The sequence below is a fragment of the Crotalus tigris genome, unplaced genomic scaffold (assembly GCF_016545835.1).
Source record: "Crotalus tigris isolate CLP2741 ecotype Arizona unplaced genomic scaffold, ASM1654583v1 scf7180000017568.12009008, whole genome shotgun sequence".
Taxonomy (NCBI): domain Eukaryota; kingdom Metazoa; phylum Chordata; class Lepidosauria; order Squamata; family Viperidae; genus Crotalus; species Crotalus tigris.
This window is the reverse complement of record NW_024096478.1, coordinates 8923812-8947766: the sequence shown is the minus strand read 5'-3', so window position 1 is coordinate 8947766 and position 23955 is coordinate 8923812. Positions and strand designations below refer to the sequence as shown.

General features: G+C 34.1%; 1 protein-coding gene across 1 annotated transcript in view; it reads left to right on the top strand.

Moving 5' to 3' along the window:
• DOCK2 (dedicator of cytokinesis 2) overlaps positions 1-23955 on the top strand; it is a 308188-nt gene that overhangs the window by 233146 nt on the left and 51087 nt on the right. Inside the window, exons 30-33 of the mRNA XM_039353200.1 lie at positions 4663-4741; positions 9430-9530; positions 9625-9683; positions 14391-14539. Of these exons, the coding sequence (XP_039209134.1) occupies positions 4663-4741; positions 9430-9530; positions 9625-9683; positions 14391-14539 (388 nt within the window). The remainder of the gene's footprint in view (positions 1-4662; positions 4742-9429; positions 9531-9624; positions 9684-14390; positions 14540-23955) is intronic.

Sequence of the window (23955 nt, the reverse complement as noted above, 5' to 3'; positions counted from 1 at the left end):
GAAGAGGTTCTTTCCAGGGTGACTGGCAATGTAGCAATAGCATTTAGACTTATACCAGTTCATAGTGCTTTACAGCCCTCTCAGCATATTACCCCCAACAATCTGGGCTCTCATTTTACCGACTTTGGAAGGATGGGAGGCTGAGTCAACCTTGAGTTTGTCAGGATCAAACTCCTGACAGTGAGCAGAGTCAGCCTGCAATATTACATTCTAACTAATGCGCCACCACGTACACTTATGTAAGTGACTGAATGCATGGAAAGTAGGATTTGTACTACTAACCTTGCTATCCTCTTTAGCAAATCTCACTCTATACACTTGAATATAGGAGTCAGATATTTAGTGATTCTCATAATTTTTACCTTTTCTCAGCACTTTTTGCTGCCGATAAATCATTTTCTCTATTGATCTGCTATATCACTATACTGAGCAAGTCAAGATATCCTATATTTCTCATTGGGCAAGATATGGCTGGGAATTTCCTTGAAATACATCTTTCTATTCTGAATGCTTTTCCCCCATAAAAAGAGCATTATTTTATGCACAGTGTTTATTAAAAGAATATACTAAGAATGGTTAAATTAAAAAACAGAATTATCTCATTTCCAATAGTTGTTTCAATGAGAGGATTTACTTGAAACTAGACATCCCTACTAAAAATCTTTGTATATAATTATTAAAGGTAAGGACATCTGGCCATCTTCACACTGTTTGGAAATGTAGGAAGTAATTTATTTTGAATTGATCTTGTAACATTTTATTATCTTGGAAAGTTTACAATTTCCTTTCAAAGTTTTTTCTTTAAAACATTTTTTCTTTTAAATATTATTTACATAAATCTCCATGATACCTTAAAGTAAAAACTGAATTAAAGTGATTTTTGGAAAATTCAATAGTTTGGCTGGGTAGTACATCTCAAAAAATGGAAAGACTTTTTTTTGGATTGAGCATATCTGAAATGTTTGGGTTTTTGCTGGTGAATGAGGAGATGCTTAAAGAATATACTAAAAGCTTAACCAATAAATAGTTTATATTTTTGAAAAAAATATAAGTGAGCAACATATGAAGATAGGATGAAAAGAAGCAAATCATTGCAGGGCCAGGATAGCAGGATTTCAGTGTGCAATTATTTCAGCACCAATATTTAAATGAGTATCTATTTACTTTGTAATAGTTATACAATTTGAAGTTTACTTCTTAGTAAGATAGAAGAATGTGGAATAGACAATACCTCCACTAGATGAACTGACAACCGGCTGTCCAATTGCACTCAGTGGGTAGTTCTCCATGAAACTATATCTGCATGGAGGGACACTTGCAGTGGAGTAGATCAAAGTTCTGTCTTAGGCCAGTACTCTTCAACATCATCATAAATGACCTAGACATGGGGATAGAAAGAGGGAAGTTATCAAATTTGCAGATGACACCAAACTGGGCGAAATCACTAACACTTTAGAAGACAAACTCAAGAATCAGAAGGATGTGAACAGACTTGAACACTGGGCCTTATTCAACAAAATACAATCCCTTGTTGAGAAATGTAAGATCCTACGTATAGGTAAGAAAAACCAAATGCACAGGTATAGAATAGGCAGTAACTCTCTCAACAGCAGTAACTGTGGGATGGATCTAGGTGTCCTAGTGAACAATCACTGACATATGTGCTGCACTGCCAAAACAACCAATATAGTCCTAAGCTACATTGACAGAGAGATATATCAAGATGACATGATATACTATTCCCAATTTATATTGCACTGGTGAGGCCACACTTTGAATACTGCATTCGTTTCTGGTCATTATGATACAAAAAAGATATTGAGCACAGAGAAGAGCAAGAAAGATGATAAGAGGTCCAGAGGCTAAACTGTATGATGAATGATTGAGAGAATGAGGTATGTCTGGTTTAAGAAAGAGAAGGACTAGGAGTGACATGATAACAGCCTTCCAAGACTTGAGGGCTGTCACAGAGGAGAGGGGATTAATCTACTCTTCAAAGCACCTGGAGAAGGACAAGAAGTAATGGGTGGAAATTTATTAAGGAGAGATCCAGCCTAGAACTAAGAAGAAATTTTCTGGCAGTGAAAACAATCAATCAGTGAAAAGGCTTACCTCCATATGTTGTGGGTGATCTACCAATGAAAGTTTTCAAGAAAAGATTGGACAGCCGTTTGTCTGGAATGATATAGGGCTTGGATTACAAGATCTCCAAGAACTCGTCCAATCCTATTATTCTATGTTCTGTGTTTCAGAAGGAAGCATTTTACTCTATCAAGAAAATCTGTTCAAATCAAATCATTCCATCACCCCAATGACGAATCTGACCAAGTTCATGCATGAGACATTTTGTGCATGTTCATATTTAATGTTGGTGGACAAATTAAGGCTCTATTCTATCTTGCAGTATTCGTGACTTGATTTCCTGTTATTAAAACTACAACTGTCAGAAGTTGACACCTTTTTTCCAGAAAAAGAAAAGAGATCTCTACTAGTTTAGCAATTTAGCAACAACTCTCTTACATTCTAAATGAAAAAGGAAATAACACTTTCTACATTGTACTAATTATTTTATTTATCTACCGTATTTTCTGGCATATAAGACGACTTTCTAAAGCATGCAAATCGTCTCCGAAGTCGGGGGTTGTCTTATACGCCGAGTCGTCTTATACACCGGAAAATACGGTATATAGGGCATTTAATTTTAAAAAAATATAACACCTATTTATATTTTTATTTTAGGTTTGCTATATGATGAACATTGGCCAATGCAGATTTAAACTCTGAAAGTATCCTAGCACAAATACACAAATACACATGCATACATACTTCTCTCTTTGTCTCTTCTTCTCTCTTCTCTTAGAATAGTGTTGTGCATTGGAATAGTTTTTTTCTTCAGTTTCTTTTTGGAAAGGGACTAGCATGTGTAAATTATGCTATTTGTTCAAAATGTCATAATAAAGATTAAAAAGGCAAAAAAAAATCTTCCATTTTTTGTTATCTCATAAAAATGGGTTCAAATTTTCAAAATTAAACAGCAACTGGCTGAATAGAGATCTGCTAACTTTTGCTTTTATGGGTCAACTGGTAAAGACTTCAGTATTGATTCCACCTTCACCAACTAGGCACAATTATAACCAAGTGGACAACTTCACAAGAATCTAAGAACTCCTGATAATTCTTCCTGAAGAAAGGTTAAAAAGCCTTAACCAGAGACTTCTAGCAATTGCTGTATTTCAAATGCAAGCCCTGTATACAGAAATAATAGTCACATACTGGTTGTGTTTCTTTCTCATTTCTGCCTTATCTAGTGGGTTACCTAGCTTCTTCTTTTGAGATAGTTGGCTTGTTTCCATATGACCTTTTTTATCATGATTCTATTGTTTTTATCTGATTATTGAGAACTATTACAGTCTAGGGATAAACTAAATATAACATTGCATTGCTTTAAAGTCAAGAAAAACAAGCATTAGGAAAAGTTGCCCCTGGTTCTTATTCTTATTTGCCTTTCTGTTTAATTACAGGAGATAGTGATACTCACTGGTTGGGTTACTTTACCAACAGTGGTTTTATTAATTCAAATTATATCCTATATAGCTAATAGAAAATAATTGCCAAGTAAATATAATTTAATAGCCGTGGGTTTTCATATTGCTAGACACTACGTAGGAGGCTAATTCTAATGAGCTGAGACTCAGTCTAAATAATTAAAGAAGTTAATATTTCTGTTTGGCTGGCTGATCAATTTAAAAAAGCCCTTAGTCCTTTAAAAGTAAGCGTAGAACTATGTCATGGGAAACATATTGAATGTGAAAGATTTATTAGGCTATATTCACACAAACAAACTGCGGTTCAGCAGCACACCAAAAGACTTACAATTTGCAGTGGTGAGAACTAATTAGAATATATTTCAAATCAGAAATTGAAAGAAATATGTCCTTGTATAGAATGTACCATTTATTATGCACTGTTGAGAGCAATTCATATGCTAACTCATTGTTATATACTGTGCCCTTTGGCATAGCATAACTCTATTAGATTTGAATGGGAGTAACCCTGTTGTCTCTTATAATGCCTTGAAAAATTGGCCAGTCTCTGGGCATAGGTTTCAGAAGTGAAATATGTAGCTTGGCCTCGACCTCACTTGTGCCGTATAGTATTGTGTGTTTTTGTCTGCTTTGTTTCCATTATTTTGTTTTTTTATCTTTTTAGTAGTAGTAGTAAAGTTGGAAGGGACATTGGAGGTCATCTAGTCCAAACCCCTGCTCAGACAGGAAAGCCTACACCATTTCGGACAAATGGCTGTCCAGTCTCTTAAAAACTTTCAGTGTTGGAGCATTTACTGCTTCTGGAGGCAGGCTGTTCCACTGATTAATTGTTCTCACTGTCAGGAAGTTTCTCCTTAGTTCTAGGTTGCTTCTCTCCTTGATTAGTTTCCACCCGTTGCTTCTTGTCCTGCCTTCAGGTGCTTTGGAAAATACAAAGCACTTGAATTTTTAATACAATGTAAGCCTTCCAGAGACCGTATTTCCAAATTGGGTGGCCCTCCATATAATTTATATAAATAAATAAAAAATTAACAGTGTTTAGTTCTGCTTTGATGCCAGCTAATGGGATAAAATTCAAAAATTAATGGCTTTAGTTTTTCATCTTGTTTTTCTTTAGAGTATTTCTGAGAGCCATCAACAAATTTTCTGAAACTATGAACCACAAGTTTCTGGAAAACATGAATTTTGAAGAGCAAGTAAGTGGTTTATTTATTATTTACTTTTTTAAAAATAACAAGAATTTACTTGTTTTGTGTCTACTTTTTTCAATATTTTCCCAAACATATTGGAATTTGATTGATAAGGGATGAAAGACATCCAAAGGCCATTTAATTTGGGAGAATTACTTTTTCTCCAGGTTTGGTATTTTGATTATTATAAGGTTCTCAGTCTGATGCTTTTATCAGTTTGGTTGATTTGGACAAAACTGTAGAATAAATAACATGTAATACTGGAGCATCATGTCTATATGGAATTTAATTAAAATATCAGAACATTCTTGTTTGGCACAGATATCTTTAATATCAGGAACTCATTTTGCTTTTTCTATAGAGGGTCTATACTTGGAACAAGTTCAAACTAAGGTTGAAATGTGGCCCTTACCTTATTTCAGTTTATGGAGTGAGTTAAAACCTATTTTTTACCCAAGCTTGTTTATGCTGGTATTTCTTAAAAGTTTTAATTGTTACCCCAAAAGTCAGAATAAATTCTCAATGTTTGTAAGTTGCCTAGAGCCATAAATGAGAATTGATAACAGATATATTTTAATTAATTAATTGAAGTAATAAAACAGTTATTGAGGAAATTTCTTAGCACGTAGAAATACATGTTATTTATATCAAGACCTCAAGAAGATAAAGACTTAGCATACCAATTCTTTTTTCAGATTGAATTCACATATAATTAAATATTTTAATATAGCATCAGAGCAGCAAGCAAAGTACCAAAAATGTGAATTATCAGGGAGACTTTGTTCCTGTCAAGTAATGTGAGGCCGCATTGTGAAATCAAAATTATATTTCAAAACAGCCCCCAGAAAGGAACTTAAGCTTCCTTTTTGTCCTACTTGTCCCAGAAACTGACAAGTAAAAATATAGTTTATAAAATTCATATGGTAAATATGAATAATATTAATGTAAATGAGAGTATAATGAGTAATAGCTGTTTTCAAGCCAGAGCATGAATGATAAAGCATAATTTTCTTTACTCTCTGAGATTTAACAGACTACATACCACTGGCATGCCAGATTTCCTTTTTCTTCCCACTGTTCTTGCTATTTCAGTTTCGAGGCTACCTGATTCTATAGCGAGTCTGCCTGCCTGCTTACAGATAAAAGTTAATTTAAAACAAAATATAGCAAGAAAAAAGAAGACAGCTAATGAAACCAACACTCAACCACCCACCCCAGTCTGTGTATAAGACAAAAAATAGTGTATAAAACAAAAAATAGAAATGATGTCAAAGAAACAGTGGTGAATATCATTTATCGCATTGAGTTATCCTATGTGAAATTGTCCGTAGCAAGTTGTCCCACAGCAAATCGACAGCAGCAAGATAGCCGTGGCAAGTTGGCCATGACAAATTGTCCCATTTCATTGTCTGTTAAAATTATCTTTATTGCAAACCTACATCAGAAATTAACAATGCTGTCATAACAATTAAACATGTAACACTTTTCTTTGGTTTGGAACTTACCTTATGCAGATGTTAGAAAGTCAGAGAATTGATTGGCATAAATGTTCTACCAATCTTACAAGAAATGCTTGTTTTTGGACTTTTGATTCCACTGAAACTTGCAATGCAGCAGTCAATGCATATTTATTGACTTTTAGTATCATTGACTTATTTATGATCTACCAGTTGGGATGTTTTAAAAATTATGAAATGTCATTCAAAGCACTTTATTTTTTTTATTTTTTTTGCCCAAAATGCAAACATCTGTTGCACCATATTCACTGTGTACCAATGGATGGATATCATACATTCCAAGGCACAGTTCTATTTTTTCCTCACAAAATAACAGGACATGGCTTTCTATGAATTGTGAGGGAGTTCAATAGTGGGGACAGAATAGGGAAATTTATGACTTTGCTCTGGCCCTGAATTTAGATTGATCCTTTCTCTTTAAGAATTGCACAGAAAATGGGATTCTATCAAGTGAGATTTATTCTCCTCATGTGGCGGTAGAAAATGTCACACATCAATTTGCAGGATGGGCCATCTCTCCTGCCTCCCGCCCCGTCTTTCCTTCATCTGTCCCTTCAGCTCCCCCTTGTGTGTTTGTTTCTCCCCTTTTCCAGATGAAGCCTTGAACATCTCTATATGGGAAAGAAATAATGCAGAGGTCCCACTTTATTGAATAGAGTAGAAACAACATGAACCTTGAGATTTTTTCCGTTCCTTCTCTAAACATCCTGTACTGACAATGTTTTAGAAGACAAATGCAATTTTTGTACATGATAGAATATATGCTATGATAGATGGTTTGGACAGTTTGTTGTTGTTTTTCTAACAGTGCTATTAGATATGCATACTGCATTAAGTTAAAAGAAATCAAAATGCTGTTTATTCAGTAATGGCCAGCAAAATTTGTAAAATATATAACACAAAAGTAAAATCAAATATATGAAATAATAATAGCATAGAAAACATAAAATAGCAATGTAAAATATACCACTATAGTAGTGTTCATTACCTGTGCAAGAGTTAAAAATATTACAACCTAGGAAGTAAAATAAAAGTCACTTAAAACAAGATAGCTAAAGCATATTAAATCTAAAGTGATGAATAAAAGAGGAGGGATAATTTCTGTGACCACAGTTATGTATTTTTTTCATTGCAACACTGAATTTGGCTACTGCATAAGTAATAAAGGGCTTCAACTCTTTTAGAAGATGGTCCACAGAGAAATTGGCTGGCCTTCCTGGAAATTTAGATATTAGAGATTGTAAGACCATTTGACCCCAAACTTGTTAGCCTTTTAGAAAACCATGAAGATCTGATTTTTCTTTGGACATTAGGTTAGATTGCTAGTTGGATCCAGCACACATGGGATTTTGACTGCCTTATTTTGATAATAAATCTTTTCAATGTGTTACATTTACATTTTTACTATGAACTGCCTAGAGTCACTAGGTGAGATAGTGGCTATGTAAGAATAGTAAATTATTAAGCATGCCTTGCACTGCTTGTATATGTTTCACTTTTTGAAAACTCACTGGAGTTTGTTGTTCCAGAAGTTTCAGGAGAAAACGCAAGAGAAAATCCTGATCCTGACTGGAGTGTTTTTATTTGTTTGCTTGTAAATTTTTATAAAGTCTAGAAACAGAAAGACAACACTCAAGAAAAGAAACTTCACTTGTTTTTCAGCTCAACAAGAGTGCACCATTCTATTTTCTTATCTCTTTTCATTTGATGAACACTTCCTTCCATTTACCCAAACAAAGCTTTCTTTTAGATCAGAAGAATGCAGTGCTTATAGAAACATAATGCTGATAGATGGGGATCTGGGAGGAAGGGCTTTTCGAAAAGGATATTGTGCTATATGCCACTATGATTGTGTTGTATGCCATTTGAACATGCTTTGCTGCCTCAGAGATTAATCCACAAGGTTTTGTTGTTGTTGTTAAGGAGATATGGGGACAGAAGGCATGCACACAGCCTCTAAAGTTTTTCCTTTTCTGATCCAAAGGACTCCATGTCACTGTCAGACTTAGTTTGTTCAGACAATATGTCTTTAGTATGATATATAAGACAAAATACCATTATTCCAACAACTGTCCATTTTGTTTATTTCCCACTTTTATTATTTAGATAAATTATTCAAGGCCACCTAATACTCCTTCCTCCTCCTACTTTCTCACAGTTCTGTGAGGTGAGTTGGGCTGAAAGAGATCATCTAGTCCAGGGGTGTCAAACTCAATTTCATTGAGGGCCGTATCAGCATTGCGGTTGCCCTCAGGGGACTGGGTGGGTGTGGCCAGCCATACATATGGCTGTGCTTCTTGTAGTATTCCTCTCTGAAGCTTGCTAAAAGGCAGTTAATATGAATATCAACGCTTTAAACTGATGGGGGTATAATATATAGAAATAAATATCACTCACAATTTATAGTTTGCTGAAATATATAAACTATAAAAATATTATGTATGAGAAAATCTCCCTTGTGTGGAAAAAGGAGGAACTATTTTGATCAAGGTATTGCAGCTTTTTCTAGTTAAATTTTGCTACAGGTAAATTTTGGTATTAAAATATTGCTATACTGATATTTGAAAACTAGGGTCAAAATATATTCCAGGATCATGGAATTATGTATTTCTGTTTTTCATCATTGAGAAATGTGGTCAAAATTTTACCTATTAGTACAATGAAAATTGATGAAAATCCAGAACTCTTCATAGCCTCATAGTGTAATTCTTGAGGTTAAAAATAATAGGTTATTTTTGGCTTTATTCCATATGCATCTTTTAGAATTTAATTTTGCTAAAATCAAGAAGCTTTTTTCCCCATAAAGCAGTTATGAAGAACTTATGATATTATACTTTTACCTCTAAAGCTGCATTCCTTGGTTGGAGATGGAAAATTATTCTGAACCTGGTATATGCAAAAGGGTGCACGGTAACTTTATTGTTTATGAGCTAATGAACCCCATGTGAATCTCCAGATGCTACTCAGGGAATGCAGGCTAATAGGTATAAAAACCACACTCTTGCCTTTTTATTCTAATTGCAATGTAATAATAGCACAAAACTTTGCATCATATTAAATCCTTTTTGCTGGCTGCCTTCATAAATTATTTAGGTTTTACACAGCTTAATACAACCTTCCATTTCAGGAGAAATGCATGATAACAATTTGGTGTTCTGTCTTCTGCTCAATTTACAGCTCTGGAACAACTATTTTCATCTTGCAGTGGCTTTTATCACCCAGGACACCTTGCAGCTCGAGCAATTCTCCCATGGTAAATGCATTAAGATCCTGAACAAGTAGGTCTTGTTTTTAATCATTGAAAAGTGATTTTTGCTTCTCATTTAGACAAGAAAGCTGGGATGAAGATAATGACTTCTGCTTTCCTTTCAGATATGAAGACATGAGGCGTTTAATTGGTTTTGCTATCCGTGACATGTGGTACAAACTTGGTAAGTTAGAGTATGCAAAAGCAAAGATGGACCTCCCCTGGTTCTGATGGAGACTTTTTCTAATGAGATGTTCCATTTTATTAAAACTTTTTTTATTACATTTATCTTGTCTTATGAAATACCTGCCACTTTATTTATAAGATATGTACCTGACTATCTGGCAGATAGCAACACAGAAATTTCTACTCATGGAACATTGTTAAATATTATTAAGAATTGGAACAAGGAGACAAACTGAAAATAGTATAAAGAGAACTAAGCAAAGAGCTTTCATTGATAGCAAAAGGCATTGCGATCACCTTATCAACTACTAACTTTAACAGTTATAGACACTGCCCTTAACATGGATCTTTCTGGGTAAAGGGAATAACATTCCTGGAGATCAGTTTTAGAGAAGAAGGTCATTTCTTTTTTTTTGAGTGTTAGTTTAGAAAATGAACTCCTGTTCAGAGATGTATTTTAGTTTTGGTTATAGAAATGTAGAGCTGCTTCTACTCTTTTTCTCTCAATTAAAATATTTATACCTTCTGTTTTACATTAACAACACTTTTTGTTTTGTTCATATGTATACAATGACCAACAAGTATTGTTGAGTAATGTTTGGATTCTCAGTTTCTAAGTAAATACATAGTACTACTACCTGTTCCAGCCTAGGGAAAGAATATGCATAGAGGGACAAGGAAGTAAGAGTTGAATTAGCTGAGCTTGGACTTGATGAATTTACTGCCAAGTCAGCAGGGATCGAACTGGAGCTGGTCCATTACAGCTCCCTATAATAATATAGCTGATCTGTAATTATAATTCAAGCAAATTTTGCATCTTGAATGGAAGCTTCTATGGAAGAAAATGGAATGGCCAGCCACCAAGGTTTATCTCAGTAGCAAGTGTGTCTGTTTGCTTTCATGCGAAGGAAGAATCTGTTTATTTAAGTTTCAATCTATCAGCATGAATTTTTATTTTTTACTGCTATCTGTGGTTGTTATTTCAGAATAGTCATAGCTGGATGACACTGTTTTGCTGTTGTATCCAACAATACAATGACATTTTTCTTGAAATTAGAAAAACCCAGCAAAATGATGAAAGCAGCTGCTTAATATCAGATTGATACAGCTTAAAGATGGAACTTTGGTTACAGCCACTTTAAAAAATCACTTTGATTAAAACAGAATCCTGTTTTAATCAAACCTGTATATGTTATGCAGGTTTTCTGCAGGGGGAAAAAGTATTCATTTGTAAACATATTAAACAATTATGAATCATCAGTGACTTACAATTCTCAAAAACTGAAGGTTTATAGAAATTGTAATTTTTTCTTAAATTAAAAAGGTGAGAATCCAGCAAGTATTAAAAAGCTCATTAGAACAAGAGATTAAAGGATTTGTAACAACTAGATGAAACATTTTGATGGATTAAATTGTGTGCAACAGTAAGAATTTTAGTGGAAGAAAAATAATAAATTTACAGGGCATATCACATTTAGAGAAAATTGATTAGTTTTACCAATGTTATATTACTCCTGTATTGATTTCTAAAACTGATAATTCATTTTCTAAAAACTGATGGAAATGTAATAATTGTAACACGTAGTTCAATTAGCTTATATCATATATTTGCTGGCAATATTGTAAAGTTCAATAATTTTGAAAAATCATTTATAATGGAATGAGACAAATTCTAAAAGTATTTATTTATTCAGCAAGCAAACTTATAACCACCCATCTCACCAAAAGTATGAAGTGTATAACAATTGACAAATGTTAATACAATACACTGTTGAATACAATGATAGTTATAGCCAAATAACTTTTTTATTTCTATCCTAAAATAAAAACATTCTCATCAAGCTATTACTTTTCTAAAATAAGTTGACTTTCCAACCTGCCATCTTTCTATTAATTTATATTAATATTACTAAATATATTCCAACAAAGTACCCTAACTTTAACATGGTCAGCATTATAAGGATACTGTACATTGGAGAAGTTATAACTTCATGTTTGAAAGATAAATCTAATACAACATTTTATTTATTGTGGAAATTTGGGGGGACTATAATTCTGCACATGAGCTTGTACCACATCTAAAATTTCTCTTATCGTCACATTTTAACCTGAAAGCATTGTACCATTTGTCAAATAAGATAGATTTATATGCTATGAAATGGTATGCCTTTCTTTCTTATTTCTTTCAGGCTAGATAATTATAGTTATTAATTTGTCTGGGCTCATACCTCAAGGATAAATTTCTTATTTAGTGGATTGTAATTTTTCATTTTTGTGCTGATTACTGTTATTGATACTTGCACACTAATTTGATTTTAAGAATGAACTGTAGTTTTAAAATGATATAAGATACTTTAAATATGTAAAACTAGAATAACATTATACCAATGTAGGAAAATAGCACCCCTCCCAGAAAAAGAAATATTTTGGGGGATATTAAGAAAGCAAAATATATTTCCTCAAAGGAATAACAGAAAATCTTAGGCAGAACCCCCCAAGTCACTCTGCCCCAAGAGGCCAGGTTTGTAGAAATGCAGATGTGATAATCCTTTCAGAAAGACTGGAGCCAGGATGCTTAGAGCTGATGGGATTAAAAAGACGAAGATCCCTAGAACCAACAACCCCTCACTATCCAACACAGGACATAGCCATCAACCACAGTGCCAGGGAAGAAGGACATGACCTTTAGGACATAATAGGATTAACCCACCAACATTAGAATACCAGAAAAGCACACTGAACCTCAGGTCAAAGTTCATGCTACAGGAACAGGAACAATGCCAAACACAAAAGCCCAAAAAGGTATAAAAACCCACCACTCCCAGCTCCATGTGGTCAGCCACCCAAGAAACATGCTTCTATCACTGAAGTTTCTGGCAACTCAATAAACAAGAATCTTCTTTCCTAAAGCAGTCTCTATTTTGTTTGTTCCCAGCTTGGACTGCACCCTGATGAAGATTTTTCTTTCAATACGAGAAAATTTTACTCACTTTTTAAAAGATTTGTGATGGTGGTAAATCAGGAAGGCAGGAAGGAAGGAAGATTTTTAAGCTTCCATCAATTTTCTTGATGTTGTATAGCATACTTCCAAATAAATAAAGATTTTTGAAAGATTAGGAGCTTGGTGCCATCTAAGTTGTCTCTTCATCTATTGTTCTGCAACTGGAAATATGCAGCTACCAAAGTTTTAGTTATGTGGGAGAGTTTAAAATGAAATTGAGAAAGTACTCTTTCCACTTATTCAAAAGTGAATGTCCCTAGATGATGCCTGTCAAATTGGCAAATTAGACTTTGCAAAGAATGTTCAGAGTTCACTACCATGCAATTTGTTGTTTATTAGACCAGATGCTTTGTCCATAATGTTATACAGATAATCAAACCTATACCTGCTGCTGGTTTTTCATCTCTCTTCTCTGAAACATTAGACATGATTAAACACTGCAAGAGGGAGAACTATAAAGGTGGTCAACCAATACTTTGAACCTTATTGTATTTTACTTTGTTTTATACACACACACACACAGAGGGGGGAGGGAGGGAGAGAGATTTTGGAATTGGTTAAGAGGAGGAGAAAAGAGAGCGAGAGAAAGGGAGAGGGAGGAGGTATGGAGGAATATTTCATGACTAAAATATATTTCAAGACCTGGTTTTCTTGTTAGAGGTGACATTTACAAGCTTCTTTCTTCTTTTTTCATCATCTGTCATAATTGCAAATGCTTCCTAAGGCAGACTCCAGTGGTGCTCTATTTCATGTGGCTTTAAGTCATTGTACAGCCAACCTATAACAGAGTTACCAGAACATCATTTCTATTCTGAGCTTTCTAATGTTGGTATTATTCATCCAGGAATCAAAGCAGATGTGTTTTTTTTCAACTGTGATAGAGACAAGAAACATATCAGAGACTACTGTAATGTTTTTCTCTGATAAATTGGTTTTGATGGGAAGAGATGAGGAAATAGAATTATTTTCTCTTCCAAGAACATTCATTGATTAAATGTTGGTAACAGTAATCATTAAAAGAAGTCTGTGTACATTCAGCCAACTCATGTGGGTTATCTGATATGCAATATGCATTGCCTGTAATAGTAAACAGGCATATTATATTGCAATCTTGAGCTGTGAATAGACCATAACAATAGTGGAAGCTTAAGTTCTTATAATGCAATACGGTCATTATAATGCAATACGGTCAAAACTGACAGCAAATCACACTCCTTACTAGCACTGATGATGTTGCCTAGTTTGGGTAATGAAACATCCGCAAGAAAACAAGCAAGCTCAGAGAGCAGCAAGGACCCCTCAGGTAAAACAGAAGTTAGGCAATCAAACTGTAACTAGTGAAAGAACGAAAAAACTGACTGCTATTGGTAATAACTAGTATTATTCTACTTACGGAGTTTCTGCATTACATACTTATCATCTAATCATTGCTTCTCCCATTATGGAAGTTATCATAAATATTTTACTAATTTGTAAACAATACAAGAGTTACAAAACTGATGTGAAAAGGTATTTGTTGTTCTTTTGTAAATAGTTTGTTTCTCAACTAGAAATGTTGAATCATCAATCTTTCTTTAAATATCCACTCTAAAATCTAGAAGAAAGTTAAAATAAATCATTGAAATAGAAGTGTTATAATGGTATTGAAATGATGGTGCACCACTGGATGATATTATCAACGTTCTCTTCTGTATATTGTTCCAGGACAGAATAAGATCCGCTTTATTCCAGGAATGGTTGGACCTATCTTAGAAATGACCCTAATCCCTGAAGCTGAACTGCGAAAAGCCACCATCCCAATATTCTTTGACATAATGTTATGTGAATATAAACATACTGGTGAATTCAAAAAGGTATTATAAATTTTGTGTATCATTTGGTAAAGTCACTGCTGTTATTCTTAAATATCAGATAAATGCATACATTTTATTGTGTGATTCTTCACTCGTTCTATCTAAAATTAAGGGATAATTTTTAAATGAATTATCAAAAATAATTCATTTAAAAATTAAATGTATCTCAAGCTTTCCAAATCAGTTGATTATATTTTGTAAATGTCATTACAAAATCACATGGTATTAAGGTCAAATCACAGTCATTAAGTGAATCACATAAAAGCTAGTAGCTGAACTATTATAGCAGTAGCTAAGTACACTACTTTTGGTTTGAATCCAGAACTGAAGATCCTCTTCTGTTTCAGTTTGTTCTCCTCTTGACTTCATAATCCTCTATTTTCTGCTTTTAATTACTGCTTCTTTTTCTTGGCTTATAACAATTTATTTTAGGAATCTTTGTAAGGAAACAGGACTAAAAAAATGAAATATGCACCCTGGGATAGTGTGTAATTCAACAAATCTTCTTAAAAAGTCAAAGGTAGTCTGGTTGGGCATGATTTCTTCTTTGATCTTTCCTTGATTGGGGCATTGTTTCTTCCTTGGTAGTTTATCTGGTGTCGTTTGCTGCTTATCAAGGTATTGCCTGTGAAGGATGATGTACCCTGAGCTCTTTGTTTCCTTTCTTGTCTTTTGGTTATAACTTTAAATAGTATGTAGATGGAGTTTATCTGTATAACTGGCTTGATTTGTCTACTCCCAGGCTTTCAGGAATTCCCTAGCATTTTTGGATTTGGCCTAATTTAAAATGTTATATTTCTCAAACCATGTATTGCAGTATTAAGGGGTTTTTTTGTCATGACTTCCAATTGCCAATCAATGAATGTGAATGTATACTTCTATTTGCTGTCCTACACAGAGACTGTTATAGTCCTTATTTTATAAGTTGCAGATGAATACTGATTTTTTTTTCTCCTTTGGTAATTGGGTCTTTGGGTTTGCTTTAGATATTTGTGGATGAATTTCCTTGGTTTGTAGCAATAGACCAATATGAGATGCTTGAATCAACTACCAGATGGAAGTGCAACTGCTGAACCTTCATACCCAAATGTGGCCTTTATTAAATCTATAGCTAGATGAATAAAAATAGGAGTGAATAGGAGAAAGGCATCTAAAGCAGTACTGATGCTAAATATTCAAAGGATGTGGGCTCACTGTGAACTTTGCTTCTCATGTTCCACCCAAAACAACAGGGGTGCTCTTGAAAAATGTCCTAGTGAAGTTATCCTTAAGGTGGAATATTATATTGAAGGCAGGACCAATATCTATTTGAGAAGACAATTACTAAGCTGTTGGATGATGTTCTGAAAGAGACATGTGTCTTGCCTTTTTGACAGTGTGTTTCTCACTGTCATTTTATAAATAGTTTTGGCCCAAGGAAAGAAGATGTTTGTATCTCTTCCATCACACTTTAGCTTTAATCTCTTGACTCCCATAATTTGTCAGTCTGCAGGCAGCACAAGTACAGGGAACCGCTCTGTTTTATGGCAACCTCTGGCAAGGCAGTAGTACATTGCTTTGAGGCCAGGCAATAATGTGACAGCAGCATTGGCCCATTAGATAGAGAAGACATTCCTTCTGCTCATCTTACTGTGTAGGATTCTGCACTGAGCTGTCATTGTGCTCAAGGGCAAAATTATGTTGCACTGCATATGTTGTGACTTTCTCTTCATCTATTACACAGCCCAAGGGAAGGCACTACTAATGGAAGCTGTCAACACTGCAACGATCCTGGCTGAAGCCATTTTTGTTTTGTTTTTGGTTGCCACAGTACTGGGAGGGGGGATGAGTGGTTTTAAGGTTAGACTAAACAATAAATTGTCCCATGGGAACCAAGATCATTGCTGTCTGACTCTTGGCGGGCTGAGCCTTCTGTTAGAAAGTCCGCCAAAGTATTCTATTGAGGAACGTGGATAATGACATAGTGCTGGGGTGGGAAGTTCAACTTTGTAACATTGTCATCCTTGAGAGGGAATTCCAGACTTGGTTTCACTTTTGACTGTGCTGATACTTTGTAGCCAATAAATGTGTTCTTTAAAGAGACCTCTTTCCTTGGAGTTTTGCTTTTATTGGTCTTATCTATTGGAACCATGACAGAAGCCTTCCATGTGCAGAAAATAGATTTCTTTAGTCCAGGTTACAAGGCTTAATAGCAAAGTTCTCAGTGGTAGTAAAGAAAACATCTGGCAAAGAGGGCATGCTTTGGATCCTTCTGCTAGGGACTTACAGTATATTTGACAAGTCTAAGGTGGTGAGTCTCCTACAGCACTTGCCTTATGGAATATTTATTTCTCTCTCCCCCCACCCAAAAAAAGTGAAATTAGCTCCATCCCTGCTAATGTTCCATAAGTCCATCAAGACTTGGTTTGGTCCTCAAGCCTGGGGCCCATGAGGATTGTGAAATATTTTTAGACAGCTCTTTCATTAATCAACTCTCTCTCCTGTATCCAATGACTTACATTTTTAACAATGATTGCTTTATATTTCTTAATAATGATTGTTTTTATTTATTTACTGTTTACTTTATTGTTACACATTGGCCAAAGTCACTGAGATGGGCAGCTATGTAAATGTGCCATTAAAAAAAAAAACACTTCTCCAAGCTATACAGAGTTACTCTGCAGGAAGATGGGTGGCTAACAAATTTGATAAATATAGAAATACAGAAGAAAGAAGAATCATTTTTGTTCATATCTCAGTTGGAGAGAGACAGAATAAAGTTCCACTCCCTAAGTATTGTGATTTCAGTAATAATCATCTCCGAATTACAATTAATGAATGAAAGGCCAAAAAATACAACTGAATTTATAAATATAATTGTGTAGTTGATCCTTATAATTAATCAGGTAAAGGTAGAGTTTTTCCAGGCAAAAGAAAATGGAATCTAACAGGCACATCTGCAACAAAATACAGAAATATTTGGTGTCCTGCTTCAGAATACGTACTTTAATCTGTTTATTGTCTTATTTCTTAAAAGTAAACAATTTTTAAAGCATCTCTCAATATAAAAGTTGTCAGGAAGTGAGTGAGTTCCAAAGAAAAAATGATCAGGAAAAATAAGCCTAATAAGTCATGGAAAAGGTATGTGTGTATGTCACAGGCATTAGACTAGCAGATCTGAAGAAGGTTGGTCTTGGATTAGAACAAATAAAGAACATGGTCAATCAAGATATTGCCTGAAATATTTATTTTTTGGGGGGGGGAGTCTATAGATTTGTTGTTTGTGAGATACAGAGACAGCATCATTTTTTAAGGTTGTCACCTGTAATCAAAGCCAGCTAGCCTTAGCAGTTTTGTTTTCTTAAGGACACATTTTCCATATTGTTGACAAGAGGCTGACTAGGATAATTAATAACATCAAGGGTATCTGAAGAGCTGAATAGAATTTAGATATGCTGTGCATCCTGCCTTGTAATTGTAAAGTCTAAGTCGCAAAGGACAAACTTGAAAGGAGAGGACAGAAAGAGAGAAAGAAAGAAAGAGGAGTCACAGAAATCAGTGCACAGCAGCAAAAAGGGTTTAATTGGAGGAAGAAATCATTTGTCTGTTCTACAAACTAGAAAAGACAATTTTATGGAAGTAGGAGGTTGAGAGAAGATGCATGGGAGCAGACAGGGTAGAAGGGATAAAGTGTCAGGGCAAAAGATCAGATCTACACTTGAAGGTCCAATTCAAGTGATTCATTGCCACTCGTACCTATGCACAGGAATAGGCTCAATTAAAGATTAACACTTGTTAGAAGATAGATAAGAGTCAACGGAATTCAGGGAGTGGGGTTGGACTTAGTCCACTTGTGGCTATGTAGAGATTCTAGGCTGATCCCTCTTTTAACTCTGCTCCTAAGTTCTGCCACTCCTTCCCCTATATAAAGTTCTTCTAATAAGAACTGGTAGAGATGAATATATGTATAACAAGACAAGAGCAAAAAAACAAAAATTAGAAGTCAGAAAAAAATGACACCCTGGTCAATGCATTATGGAAAGAATAATTAAAATTTGAAGATAAAGTAAATGGGCATGGAAAATGAGGTAATCAGAGAAAGTTCTCCATTCCGTACACTGTAAAATAGAGAGTATCTGGTAGCGATATACCTTTGGTGACTTTGATCTTTACTAATTATTATTATTACAATCAGATAAACATCTCTGGCCAGCCCATTTTTGCTTTGTAGATGTTAGTACTGTATCAGGTCTTGACACCTGATTTAGCACTAAACACAAATGATTTTTATTCTGTGCCAAAAATAAATAAATAAATAAATAAGGTGACTGGCTCAGTGAGTTTGCATTTTTATTTATTTATGGGACGTCCTTCAAAACAGCACTTTTCAAGGACAATTTACAGCATGTTAAAATCAAAATGCAGTTATTTTAAAGTAAAAATGCAAAATAAAAATAAAAGTCCGAGCAGAAAAAGCAGCTAGATTAGTTTAAAAGCTTTATTACAAAGTTCATTTTAAGAAATGACTAAATTCTAAAAGGCCTGGGAGAATGAGCATTCTGGTTTTTGCCAAGGATCAGAAAGTTTCAAATTACTCCAAGGAAATGCATTGCTGATGGTTTAGGCCAAGGGTAGGTAACCTTGGCTTTTTTATGACTCATGGACTTCAACTCCCAGAATTCCTGAGCCAGCCATGCTTCCATTCAGTGGTAGAATTATATAATTATTAAACCCATGGATTTCTTTCTCCTTGTGTTTTTAATAATAAGAGTTTCAGATACATATTTGAATACATAGCTCTTTATTCTCTTTATCCCCTATTCAGGAAACCACATTCCTCTAGTTTTACTTTTCCCTTACTGCAGGACTAAAATTGTTATCACTTGACCCTGTAATATACTAGATACATCAACATAGTCCTAATATTAATCTAAAGACAAACAGGATTATTTTGAAATTTCTTATGAATTTGAACTTATATTTTATTAGCACATTAGGAAACATTTATCTTTTAAAGTTGCTGACTTATTGCTCTGTTTATGAGCTTTTTGTTCCAGCACTGTTTCACAACCATTTCCTTATAAACAGCAAGATTAGTTTACCACTTAAAAATATAATGGCTGTGTAAATCTGGCACTCTTTCCTGGGTGGGCAACATTAAAAATGGAAAAAAACTTTTTATATAAATCAGAAGAAATTTGAAAAGGAAGAAGAACAGATTGAATGGAAGATAAATTTATTAGGACAATTGTGGAAATTGGAGTAATAAGGAGGAGATTAAATGAATACAATTGGGCTAGTCTTTCCAAAAAAATCCTGTAATTAAATGGTCTTTCTTATTTCAAATAATACATATAATAATAGAGGGAGAACTGTTTGAGGATTCAAAAGCATTGACATGGAAGGTTAGTTGGCAAAGGAAAAAAGCCAGAGTAAGGCTGAAAGAAATTGGGTTTTGATCTAGTAGAGGGGATTTTATACTATTGATTAATGGGTTGAATATGGTGGAAAATAGCTAATTTTTAGAAAATAAAGTAACATTATAATTGAATAGGCAAGATGTGTAATAAAACTAATAGACTTTTGGTTTAATAGGGTGAAAAATAGATAACTTTTAGAAAATAGAATAAGATTATATGCAAATAGACAAGATGTGTATTTAGAATTTTAGATTTTGTTATAAAAAGGAAAAAATGTAGAAGCTGAGATAAGAGAAACTCTGGTTGCCTAAAGCTTGGTAATTATAATATACCAAATGTTAACTTGAATACTAAGGGGAAATTAAAGCCTGGAAAAAAGCAATAACAGGACATTGATTGTATATAAGAATTGAATGCAAACACAATTAAGATATGTATAAGCTAAAAACTATTGATAAATGTAACAAAGATGGTTTTATTTAGTTGATAACAATAAGAACTATATTAGCTCAATATAAGATAGTAGATATTAAGGGAAAAAGAGGAAATATTTGATGTTGTAATTTTGTGCTAAAGATTTATGTATGTTATTGAATTATTGACTACCCAGTCACCACGTTGCTGTTTAAATGTTTAATTGTAAAATTAGAAAACTAATAAAATATTATACATACATACGTACATACATACATACACACACACACACGCACACGCACACACACACACACTCATAATGGCTGTGTAAATCTGGCACTCTTTCCTGGGTGGGCTTGTTCTTCTAAATTTCTATGTTGCTGTTTTTACACATTTTTAATTCTAATTCATTCCACTTTAGTATTCAGTTTCCTGTCCTGTATTCAATTCACCCAGTGTGGTATAAGTATATTTTTGCTTGCATATAGACATTTTTCTTTCTTAGTCTTCTCCTAGATATTCATCTAGTTTTCCCAATCTTCCAAAGCAAATTTAGAGAAGAATAAAGCTTTGTTCCATCAAACACATCTGATGGTGGACAGACATCGTCAGAAATAATTCTGTGTGGGAGATCTTCAAGTCAATGTACCAAAATGTACTGGGCTCTTTACATTATTTTTAAAGTTTTGAGCAAAACTGTGCTTATAGAAGCTCTCATGCGGAGGACAGATCTTTGCTGTCACATATGTAGCTGCCAGAAGTTTTCCAAGTAGAGCCCAGGTTTATCACCTGAATATTATGAGATATACAGAGTTAAGTGATGTCTTGTCACTCTCTGAACTTTCAAGCTTCACTGAAATGTGATTTGAGCAAAAACTGCTGGAAGCAAAATAGCTTCACATGGACCATATTTGGATTCCTTGGTGCATCAAATGGCATTGACAGAAAGGGCAAATCTCAAAAAAAAAACCCACCACCCCAATTCATTTAATATTTTCATCAAATTGGCTCATATGGTGTTACTGTATAACAAATGTCACTATTCGCTGGATCAATGACCTCTAAACACATAAAGTCACTAGCCTTTAAAAATCAACAATTAAAGCTAATGACTCAAGTGAGGTTTGCTTAAAAAGAGTTATACAATACTATGATCATTATCATTTAGTGCTTCAGAAGTTTAAAGCAAAATCCTTTTTATCCAGGTGTCATTTTGATTTACTGTATCCATTTTTTCCCCAGCTCTTGATTTTAGAGTAGTTTTTGAGATACCTATGTTCCCTTCTCCACAGGGAATGAATATATTTTTTTTCATTCTTATAACATGGATTTTAAATTCAGAACCTAACTTCATAACAGTAGGAGGAGGTTAATTTGCAAAACAGGCTAGCATTTTCACTTAAGCTTCATGCTCACCTAACATTTGTTATCAAACTGTAAGCTGAATTCATTAGAATCTATCATGCTATACTGAACAGATTTTTTTCTTCTGATTTGTTTGAATTCTCTTTTACACGGTGTTGTTGAGAAATACTAGTAGTATGTCAAAATTAGTTAAAGTTGGGCAAATTGACCTTTTAAAGATCTCAATATAATATTATCCAAAGAAGTAAATTATTTTATAAGTCACACTATCTTGTGTTCTCATTTTAAAATGGCTGTTTTTATCACCTTGTTTATTAAGCAGGTATTAATATTGGAATCACTCTCATATACTATTTTCTTCTCAGTACATAATAGTTCTTGCAGTTTTCTTGTCAGCAATTTTGAAAGTGGGTTGCCATTGCCTGCATCTTAGAGCTGAGAAAAAGTGACTGGCCCAAAGTCACACATCTGGCTTTGTGTCTAAAGCAGCATAGAACATATGGTGTCCAGCAATATCACATTATGCCTTAAAACTACAGCCAACTTACTGTCATAAATACATGGTGTTCAGACTTTCTCAAGGATCTGATCAGTCATCAGCTTAGACTTGAGAAGGGATCTAATAATTCTTTGGATTCAAAGTTAGCCTTCTAATGTGAACCAATAATGAAAAGTTATCTTGAGACTTTGAAACAATCATATACATGGAATATTTATGATACAAACAGCCAGTGTATTGGTGTCCATAGAGTGTCTGGACAATAGCTGGAATATCTCACTTCTCTTTTTCTTTTCCAGCTCTCCAAACCCCTAAAATTATGGTGATAAACATCAATAGCAAAATATTTAGCAATGACACCTTAATTTTTTTTATATTCCAGAAACCAGTATGTACCACCAATGTGTCTTACCCCTGATATAATATCATTTTATTTGTGTATGTAAACTCTTCAAACTGCCCAAATTGTGACGATAAAAATTAATAACAAAATATTTAGCAATGAGACCTTAATTTTTCATATTCCAGAAACCAGTATGTACTACCAGTGTGTCTTGCCCCTGATATAATATTATTTTTGTGGTGTAAATGTGCATGCATATAGTTTACAGTATATTCGTTTTCTGTAATGTTAAAAAGAATGTGAGAAGGTTTCTATTCCATAAAATAATAAATTGTAAAACTGTAGAATGGAAAGTGATCACAAGTATCAACTAATCCGTTCATTTGTAGAACGGAGGATAATGATTAATAGAAGTGGCTGAAAGTTGACTTCATATTTAAATAAAATCTTTATAAGCACAACTTATATCCATTATGTTTTAATTTCTATGGTCATGGGGAAATAATTCTTTGCCATCTTTCCTGTATCTTCCCTTTATGAGAGCTTTCCTGTCTCCCTTAAGTATTACTGACTATTTAAAATCTGTATTCTGAAATTCCTTGGGCATGTCTACATAGGGCAAATTCCCAATTTCCTGTATAGTCTTTCTTGCCATTCTCTAACCTGGAAATGTGATGTCCAGGATCATGCACAATTCATCTAAGGTAGGCTAAGTAGATAGCTATAGTCACTTGACATCCCTTTACCTTAAACCTACGTTTCTTCTGAAGCAGCCCAAAACTGTCAGCTCTTGCAGAGAGCTGAAGAAACTTCTTGGATGAGAAGCAAAACGTTTTCAAAGACAAAAAAGAAAGTCCAGTTGCCTCATGAAAAAGCATCTTTGGGATGTCAGCTCTTGTAGCAGATGTCTCACCTGACTGACTTGCATTCAGCTTGTTGTCAGTTTTCACTCCCATGTCTTTGGATGTAGGGCTTCTAAGCTACGAACCCTCCAGTTTTCCAAACTATCCAGATTAGATTCTGACTGCAAATTTATTTATTTATTTATTTATTAATAAAATTTATATGCCGCCCAATCCCTAGGGACTCAGGGCGGCGTACAAAATTCAGTCATTCTCAGTGTCAGCCAAAGTTCTCATCAATCCCCTCATCCAGGTTATTCATATACATTTCATTTTGAAATTCACTTCCTGAACACTTAAAAACAGGTAGAAGAAATGTCAGTCTAGACAGATATCCAAAATTTGTTTTTTTAATCATCTTAGAATATTTTTATTCTGTTCCCAATTCAAATGCATACATACAATGTATTTTAATACCTTATTGTACTTGAAATATTATGAGCTTATTCTAAGATCTAATTGTTTATGCAGACATAAATTTCAGTATGTTGTTA